Source organism: Oncorhynchus tshawytscha, linkage group LG18 (assembly GCF_018296145.1).
Source record: "Oncorhynchus tshawytscha isolate Ot180627B linkage group LG18, Otsh_v2.0, whole genome shotgun sequence".
NCBI classification, from domain to species: domain Eukaryota; kingdom Metazoa; phylum Chordata; class Actinopteri; order Salmoniformes; family Salmonidae; genus Oncorhynchus; species Oncorhynchus tshawytscha.
In genome coordinates this window covers 28,992,830-29,002,630 of record NC_056446.1, presented here as the reverse complement: position 1 = coordinate 29,002,630, position 9,801 = coordinate 28,992,830, and the positions used below count along the sequence as shown (strand labels likewise).

Below are 9,801 nucleotides of genomic sequence, written 5' to 3'. Positions count from 1 at the left end.
CAACCGGAGCGGTTTATTTAGGCAAAACAAACTGCACCCAGAAACAACAAAATACGAGTTGAAATAACCCGTCGCAAACCAGTTAGACATGCACAAACACTTTACAACAAACAAACCACACACAGACATGAGGGGAACAGAGGGTATTATACACGTCACGTAATGAGGGAATGTAAACCAGGTGTGTGGGAAAACAAGACCAAACAAATGGAAAATGACAGGTGGATCGGCGATGGCTAGAAGACCGGTGATGGCGACCGACCGAACGCTGCCCAAACAAGGAGAGGAACCGACTTCGGCGGAAGTCGTGATAGCCACTATGTCACTCCAGACATTTCACGTGTTGTCACAGGTGATTCGCTTCGACCACCGTGATACAAGACCAGGCCGCCGTCAACAAGACAAGCTGGCAGCGATCAGAGAGGTTTGGCACAAGTGGGTACAGCGCCTGCCAGTCACCTATAACCCAAGTCCAGACATCACAGTGGATGAGCTTCTGGTCACTTTTAGAGGACGCTGCCCAATAATCTGTCTGTAAACAATTGTTAACTATAGTGTGTTAACAAGAAATTTGTGGAGTGGTTGAAAAATGAGTTTTAATGACTCCAACCTAAGTGTATATAAACTTCCGACTTCAACTGTACAAGAGCCAGAAGGCAGATGTACGGCCGCCAGAGACAGAAGAGACAAAAGGTAGAGGTGCAATCTGTGTGCACCAAGAGATGTCCAAATTAGCATTACGTGCCATAACTGCAGTGCATATATTTGCAAGGCACATGCAACAACCCCCACGTATTGTCCAACATGTGCATGAGAACACACAAAATGTAACCACCATTGATTGACAGATTGTGAACATTTTAATGTTTTTGTTATTGTTAGTAATACTGTTATTGTTACTGTTGTTCTTAATGTGTTCAGACATTAATGTTGTAATATGGTAAAGTTTTATTGTGTAGTTTTGGGCCTTTGTCCTTTCTTTACTAATAAAATCATACTGGTCAGGGAACACAACAGATGTTATTTTGTGCCACTATTTAAACATTTGAAATGGTTTCAAAACAAATGTCCTTGTTAAACTTTGACACAAAGTAGTCTTATGATAAATAGCACAATATGTTTCATCTGAGTATTTGTTATAGTCAAAATAATCCATACATTATGCTTTTTTTTAAACTCAAAATGAGTTGTATGAGCTGATGTCAATGAGGCCTACAGGCCATAAATAGCAAATAGAAGTTCACAACGTGTAATGTTCACAAGAACTTAAGTTGATAAAAAGATCTAACAACTTTAGGTGATAATATATGTATTATTATGGATTTATAATCAGCTATAATGGGGCGGTCATTTTGGACTGGCAACACAGAATGAATTAACATGAAACCAAAATAACAGAAGGGTTCATGTTGTTTAGTAGGCCTGCTTTGTCTGTCCTTAATTATTACATGGCTGACGACGTCTGTCGTTATGTCTTGATCTAAGTCCATACTTCTTGCGATTATTATTTCTTATTGCTCACGCATGTATACCGAGTGACAGTCATTAGAAAATAAAATTACAAATGTAGATCGTTTATTTTGATTGTACGAATGTTGTGGCATAAGTGTCAGGAAGAGAAATGTAGCTCCTCTCGAAAATGAAACAATATATGGGGCAAGCGAATTATCCTACCTTCATCTAAATCTGTGTCTGGAATAAATGCAGGCAGTATTACCCAGCCATGAATTAGGCTATGTATTAGCCTATTTCGTTGATAATTTAATAGGACTAAGTAAGTAGATCATGTGCATTTTCATCAGTTAGGGTCGTTTAACAATGTGTGTGAATGAGTGAAGGAACATAAAGATGTGTTCTGAGATGCACTCTAAATGATAGAGCACCTTAGGTTTTGTCTTTACCCCCATTTAAAGCACACCTCCAAGTTTTCCGTTTACGAGTATCAAGTATGATAAAACGAATATGAGTACCACGAGATCGGCACACCCCTATTTTGTAGTATCTTCCTTCTCGAGTAATGGTTGCTATAGGTAAACTACCCAGTTACAACATTCGTGCCTACTGTGCTGCAGTGTTTCCAGAAATGTGGTCATGTAGCATCAGGGTGGTAGGAAGGAGCAGCCTAGATGTACCAGGTGTGTGGGGTTTCCATCTAGTGGAGACATGCCTGAAGGACTAGCTCAGTCAGTGTAGTAACTGTGGAGGAAATCATAAAGTGAGGTCGTCAGAGTACCCGATAAAAGTGCCACAGGTGCATCTAGCTAAAGTCAGAATAGGACAGAGTGTTACTTATGCAGAGGCAGTGAGAAGTGTTGAGGGTGGAGTGGGAGGGAATGCTCCCTCTGTTGCCGTTACAAAAGGACCAACAGTGAATGTTACCATTACAATGTGGGGACCCCATGAACTGTGCTTTGACAAATCCAGGTTTCTGGCCTTCATCACAACGGTTGTAAATTGGGCTGCGAAAAAATGTACATTGCTTTAGAAGCAGCTGAACGAGACCCATCTGTGGAAGATTTACAGAAATGTTGGCAGAAGAAGTGCTACCCTCCCAGGCCCAGGTCCTTGGGCTGAGGAGGGATACATTTATCTGATCTCTGTAATTGATCTGATTTTTGGTTAGTGGGATAGGGGTGGGTATTGTGGTCCGAAAATTATTAAACAGTTTTAAAAACAATTATTATAAATGCAACAGTTGGACAATGGATGAAGATACTCCAAACTTTTAGAATTAACATAACAGGGAGGGGCATGGCTGCAACCACCAAACACTTACTCTGTCTACCCTACCTGCACTCACCTGTGCTGTCTAGACTGCCTCATTAATTACTGTTGTTGTCACGTTGCCTTGCATAATTCAACAAGTGTGTCAATAGCTGGATTAAAAATCAACTGGCTTGGCCCTAGATTACATCTGTCTAAACATACTTTTGCGAGATCAGACATAATATCATATCACTATAATCCAAGTGTTCATTTTTGGACGTTGCTTTCATTTCAGCTCGTCTAATTTGTAAACATTTTAACTGTATTAAATTATAACTTTTTTCAGTTTCACAAAAAAATGAACACCCATCAAAAGAAAGTTATCTTTCTTCCCTTTGTTGTGATGTAAGTGTCGAGACGGTGCGTTAAATCCCAGACGAAGCTTCAGTGTTCTTATAGATCAGGGATGGGAACGTTGATGGGGGTGGGGGCCACAAAAATCGGAACTCATCGTGAGTGGCTGCAGTTGCTTGCGGATCTGCGTACCCACATCCATACCCGATATGATATCTACAGTGCCTTGCGAAAGTATTCGGCCCCCTTGAACTTTGCGACCTTTTGCCACATTTCAGGCTTCAAACACAAAGATATAAAACTGTATTTTTTTGTGAAGAATCAACAACAAGTGGGACACAATCATGAAGTGGAACGACATTTATTGGATATTTCAAACTTTTTTAGCAAATCAAAAACTGAAAAATTGGGCGTGCAAAATTATTCAGCCCCCTTAAGTTAATACTTTGTAGCGCCACCTTTTGCTGCGATTACAGCTGTAAGTCGCTTGGGGTATGTCTCTATCAGTTTTGCACATCGAGAGACTGAAATTTTTTCCCATTCCTCCTTGCAAAACAGCTCGAGCTCAGTGAGGTTGGATGGAGAGCATTTGTGAACAAAACGGAACAGACACTAGCAAGAGTATGAAAGAGTCCCATGAGTAAAATGAAAGCAATCAATCCATTGAGATTTTGCAACCCTCAAACACAGGAAATAGATGGCTGAAAAAGACTCAGGTGGGCAGGGCAGGAGTCCAAATCACACATTTTCTGAGAGACATATGTTGTCTGTCCAGGTGTCAGTGGAGACACTCTTTGTTCTCCAGAGTGGGAGATGACATTCAGTCTGCCATGTACCAATGTGGTTTATCCAGACCGCTCCTCAACTACATGGATCTATAAAATCTTACTTTTGATGAAGTTGGTCTACGGAGGGTGAAAAAGGAAGAACATAACAACAGAGCAGAGAGACTGAGTTTAGGGTCTGACTGTTCTCTACATGTTAAAATATCACATTTTCTTTCTCAGTCTTATCGTGCACACCAGAGACAGATCTAATGCCTGATGGACCAGCGACATTAAGATGATCTCTGCCTGCCTATTATGGACTTATTATGGAAACTGGAAATGTTTTGCATTTCTTCCGTCTGGGAGCGGGTGCTCCGCACCACGTGCCTAGGAATAACAACTGGGACTTGCTATGCTCTCTTAACTAAACAAAGTCAAGTTAGGTGTGTCAGTTATCCCGTGAGACCTTTTGTACCAAACCCATTAAAGTGTTTTAGGTGCCAAGCTTATGTTCATGTTGCAGAAGTGTGTTGGAGGGAGATTCCTAGATGTGCAGGAGGGCATGAGACAGAGGAATGTGTAGTATCGGTGGAAAGAGTTGTGTTTGTTAACTGTAGGGGTACCCATTGTGTTGGAGATCAGAAGTGTCTGGTGAGAGAAAGGAAGGTTGAGGTTGCCAGGATCAGAGTCTGCCTAAGCAGACTTAAAATGAGCACACTGCTTTTTCTAAAAGAATGTTTAAAAAAATTATATTTCAAACTCATTGTCAGTTACAAGTGTGTTTTTCCCTGTAGGCTCCACTTCCACTATTTATTTAATTTCTTACTAGCTAGTCAGCATCTCTGTTTAGTTCTTCCCATTGACATTGCAAATAAAAGGACTGTAGCCTAAACTTCATTCGAAATGAGGCCACATGCCCTTTATAATCTGTTCCTGCAGCTGAATTATTCGCCGGGCACGTTGGCGCGTGCCTGTAATCCAAGTCACTGGGAGGCTGAGGTTGGTGGATCGAGTGAGCTGAGGAGCTCTGGGCTGTAGTGTGCTATGTTGAGCGGGTGTCCACACTAAGTTCGGTATCGATATGGTGCTCCTGGGGGAGCCCGGGGCCACCAGGTCGCTTAAGGAGGGGTGCACCGGCCCAGATCGGAAACGAAGCAGGTCAAAGCCCCCGTGCCATCCAGTAGTGGGATAGCGCCTGTGAGTAGCCGCTGCAGTGCAGCCGTAGCAAGACATCGAAACCTAATCTTTTTTTTATTGATTTAGTTGTATTTTGTTAGAAATAATGTATTTCTTTGTGGATACTACTACGATGCAAAAACTCGAGCATTACAAAGAGTAAAATAGAAAGCAGACGAACACATTTAGCACGTACTTTTCTCTGGAAATTGATAATTATACCGACCCCTACTGACGAAGGGAGAGTATAGTAGCTACAGTATTTATAACAGCTGATGTTACCACACAAGAACCAGCAGATGTCAGTAATCAAAAGCTTTTGCGTTTATATTTTAGCAACGAAACCCGGAAGTACTCGTTTTGTCCCTCAAGTCTTCCCGTAGAACTGGGGTCTACCACATTTCTATGTACAAATAAGAAAACAAGGTAAAGCGTATAAATTAATATTTCGTAAGTAATTTATCTTAGTAGTTTGATTAAAGTGTATATGTGTGACATATACTGACTGTTGAGAAGCTTTGTTTTGGCATAAGAAGCTAACATGCTATTTTAACGGCAACAAATCAAACGCTAACAACAAACTCGCCGGCTATCTAAACTAGCCACAGTTTTCAATCGACCTTTTTAGCTGAGATGGGAATGAATGTTGGCCAGTAACAAGGTACTCTGTTGTAGCTGGTGACGTTTGTTCATTTTTGTAGGGGTATAATTTGTGGAACGTTCCAACAGGAATCTGTTCCCAAAACTTTGTAAAGTACAAGGTAGCCAACAAACAACGCATACAAAGTAGAATGATCAATTCACCTAGCTAACTAGCTGCCGAACAGGCATCAACTCACCACGCAGCTTATTCTTAATGTTTATCCATAGGCTACCAGAGTGAGGACAGACATTCTTCGGAATAAACGTGTTTAGTGAAAAACGTAATTAAATAGCCCACTCCCTACGGTTACCTGGTATCTTATTATGCCGCTATACAACTGTGTATGCGTTGTTTGTTGGCAACCTTTTTATTTACGTTTTGTAACAGATTCCTGTTGGAACGTAACACATCATACCATGAAACCATACCCTTTTTGGACAGAACAGTGGTGTTGTCTTGCTAGCTAGGCGGCCGTCTTTATTGATGCTGCATTAGTTAAACATTTAAACATAGCTAGAGGCTGTACAAGTTAGCCAGCTAACTCGGTAATTTAGAGAGATACCTGCAACTATGCAAAGCTTGTTGCGTGATTAACACTGAGCTAACGGGCTAACAGCTCAGTTGTTAATTAATAAACTTCGTATCTAGCATGCACTTATTGTTTTGTTGAAATGTTGGTTGCTAGTTTCAACAAGTTATTTATTTATTTACCTTTATTTAACCAGGTAGGCAAGTTGAGAACAAGTTCTCATTTACAATTGCGACCTGGCCAAGATAAAGCAAAGCAGTTCGACAGATACAACGACACAGAGTTACACATGGAGTAAAACAAACATACAGTCAATAATACAGTAGAAACAAGTCTATATACAATGTGAGCAAATGAGGTGAGAAGGGAGGTAAAGGCAAAAAAGGCCATGGTGGCAAAGTAAATACAATATAGCAAGTAAAACACTGGAATGGTAGTTTTGCAATGGAAGAATGTGCAAAGTAGAAATAAAAATAATGGGGTGCAAAAGGAGCAAAATAAATAAATAAATAAAAATTAAATACAGTTGGGAAAGAGGTAGTTGTTGGGGCTAAATTATAGGTGGGCTATGTACAGGTGCAGTAATCTGTGAGCTGCTCTGACAGTTGGTGCTTAAAGCTAGTGAGGGAGATAAGTATTTCCAGTTTCAGAGATTTTTGTAGTTCGTTCCAGTCATTGGCAGCAGAGAACTGGAAGGAGAGGCGGCCAAATAAATAATTGGTTTTGGGGGTGACTAGAGAGATATACCTGCTGGAGCGTGTGCTACAGGTGGGAGATGCTATGGTGACCAGCGAGCTGAGATAAGGGGGACTTTACCTAGCAGGGTCTTGTAGATGACATGGAGCCAGTGGGTTTGGCGACGAGTATGAAGCGAGGGCCAGCCAACGAGAGCGTACAGGTCGCAATGGTGGGTAGTATATGGGGCTTTGGTGACAAAACGGATTGCACTGTGATAGACTGCATCCAATTTGTTGAGTAGGGTATTGGAGGCTATTTTGTAAATGACATCGCCAAAGTCGAGGATTGGTAGGATGGTCAGTTTTACAAGGGTATGTTTGGCAGCATGAGTGAAGGATGCTTTGTTGCGAAATAGGAAGCCAATTCTAGATTTAACTTTGGATTGGAGATGTTTGATATGGGTCTGGAAGGAGAGTTTACAGTCTAACCAGACACCTAAGTATTTGTAGTTGTCCACGTATTCTAAGTCAGAGCCGTCCAGAGTAGTGATGTTGGACAGGCGGGTAGGTGCAGGTAGCGATCGGTTGAAGAGCATGCATTTAGTTTTACTTGTATTTAAGAGCAATTGGAGGCCACGGAAGGAGAGTTGTATGGCATTGAAGCTTGCCTGGAGGGTTGTTAACACAGTGTCCAAAGAAGGGCCGGAAGTATACAGAATGGTGTCGTCTGCGTAGAGGTGGATCAGAGACTCACCAGCAGCAAGAGCGACCTCATTGATGTATACAGCGAAGAGAGTCGGTCCAAGAATATACAGTTAGCTAGTCCATTTAGGTTGACTATGACTTAATGAATGGGAAGCACTGGATGCTGATGATTATTCTCACCCCCACTCTAATAGGATATCTCAGTTAACAGCTAATTTTGCTCAGTAATGGAAAGTGGGATTCATCCCTACAGATCTCTCAAGGCGTAATCCATGCTTTCAGATGAGCTTGACTCCAAACCCGAGGTAAGCGCTCCACATTGTTCACCTGCCGACACTAATACATAGTAGTATGTATTTGTGGTCTTCCATTTGCACATACAGATCCACCCTTAGCTACAGAACTGTTTGATGAATTATCTTGCTTCCTCTCCCTCTCCTCTGCTTCTGCAGCTGCTGGTTCAGTTTGTCCAGAACGCTTCCATCCCTCTGGGGCAGAGTCTGGAGGACTCTGATCCCAAACACACCTGCCTTCCCCTGCTGGCCCCTGCAGATAGCTCCCTGTGCGCACAGCTGGCCCTGACAGGTCAGACAGCCAGCAATCATCACAGACAATGACTGGCAATCATCATAGACAATCTGCCATACAATAACCTTGTGTTTTTCAGATTATATATTGCTACTTGGACTAAATCTCTCTTAGAACCTACTCTCTCATTGGTTCTCTAGCCAACTAATTACTCCACTAATGTAATCTGTGATTGGTTCCCCAGAGGGTGGTCTCAGCCATGTGTCAGCGAGGTCTCTGTCCCTGTCAGAGTTTGGGGGAGCAGAGCAGAGCCCCATGGAGGTGCACCCCCATCTCCGCAGCCCTCACACACCCCCCAGCCCATCTCCTGTCCTCCATGACCTGCAGCGGTCAGAGAGCAGCTCCTACGTCCTCCTCAACCTCGCCAAAGGTACGGAGACGCAGGGCCCAAGCAACCATATTAAATACAATTTTATTGGTCCCATGCGCCGAATACAAAAGGTGTAGACTTAACAGTGAATTGCTTACTTACGAGCCCATTCCCAACAATGCACAGTTAAAAAGTACACTGATTGAAGTGGATTTAACAAGTGACATCAATAGGGGATCATAGCTTTCACCTGGATTCACCTGGTCAGTCTATCTCATTTACATAACTATTCACACCCCTCAATACTTTGGCAGTGATTACAGCTGTCTTTCTGGCTAAGTCTCTTAAGAGCTTTACACACCTGGATTTTGCAATATTTGCCCAATATTATTTAAAAAAATATTCAAGCTCTGTCAAATTGGTTGTTGACTATTGCGTGACAACCATTTTCAGATCTTGCCACATTTTTAAGCAGATTTAAGTCAAAAGTCTAACTCGGACCCTCAGGAACATTCACTGTCTTCTTGGTTTGAAACTCGTGTAGATTTGGTTTTGTGTTTTAGGTTACTGTTCTGCTGAAAGGTGAATTAATCTCCCAGTGTCTGGTGGAAAGCAGACTGAACCAGCTTTTCCTCTAGGATTTTGCCTGTGCTTAGCTCCATTCAGCTCCATTTAGCTCCCCAGTCCTTAATGATTACAAGCATACCCATAACATGATGCAGCCACCACTGTTTGAAAATGTGGAGAGTGGTACTGAGTAATGTGTTGTATTGGATTTTCCCCAAACATAACACTTTGTATTCAAGATAAAAAGTGAATTACTTTGCCACATTTTTTACAGTATTACTTTAGTGCCTTGTTGCAAACAGGATGCATGTTTATATTCTGTACAGGCTTCCTTCTTTTCACTCTGTCAATTAGGTTAGTATTGTGGAGTAACTACAATGTTGTTGTTGATCCATCCACAGTTTTCTCCTATCACAGCAATTAAACTCTGTAACTGTTATAAAGTCAGGATTGGCCTCATGGTGAAGTCCCTGAGTGGTTTCCTTCCTCTTCGACAACTGAGTTGAGAAGGACGCCTGTATCTTTGTAGTGACTGGGTGTATTGATACAGCATCCAAAGTGTAATTAATAACTTCACCATGCTCAAAGGTATATTCAGTGTCTACTTTATTTACATTTTTATCCATCTACCAATAGGTAGCCTTTGCGAGGCACTGGAAAACCTCCCTGGTCTTTGGTTGAATCTGTGTTATAAATTTACTGCTTGACTGTGTGGGGTACGAACAGGAGGTAGTCATTAAAAATCATGTTAAACACTATTAATGCACACAGAGTGAGTC

At 41.8% G+C, this 9,801-nt stretch overlaps 1 protein-coding gene across 5 annotated transcripts in view; it reads left to right on the top strand.

Moving 5' to 3' along the window:
• Window positions 1-4,782: 4,782 nt before the first annotated feature.
• Window positions 4,783-9,801, top strand: part of LOC112217832 (zinc finger protein 410) — a 19,580-nt gene continuing 14,561 nt past the window's right edge. For 2 of the 5 annotated variants that reach the window (XM_024378414.2, XM_024378410.2), the window contains exons 1-4: window positions 5,298-5,429; window positions 7,811-7,862; window positions 8,010-8,142; window positions 8,330-8,515. In XM_024378414.2, coding sequence (XP_024234182.1) covers window positions 7,830-7,862; window positions 8,010-8,142; window positions 8,330-8,515 — 352 coding nt within the window. In that variant the 5' untranslated portion in view covers window positions 5,298-5,429; window positions 7,811-7,829. Of the gene's footprint in view, window positions 5,025-5,297; window positions 5,454-7,751; window positions 7,863-8,009; window positions 8,143-8,329; window positions 8,516-9,801 lie in introns of those variants that run through there. The other 3 variants (XM_042300906.1, XM_024378413.2, XM_024378411.2) reach the window with 3 other exon arrangements.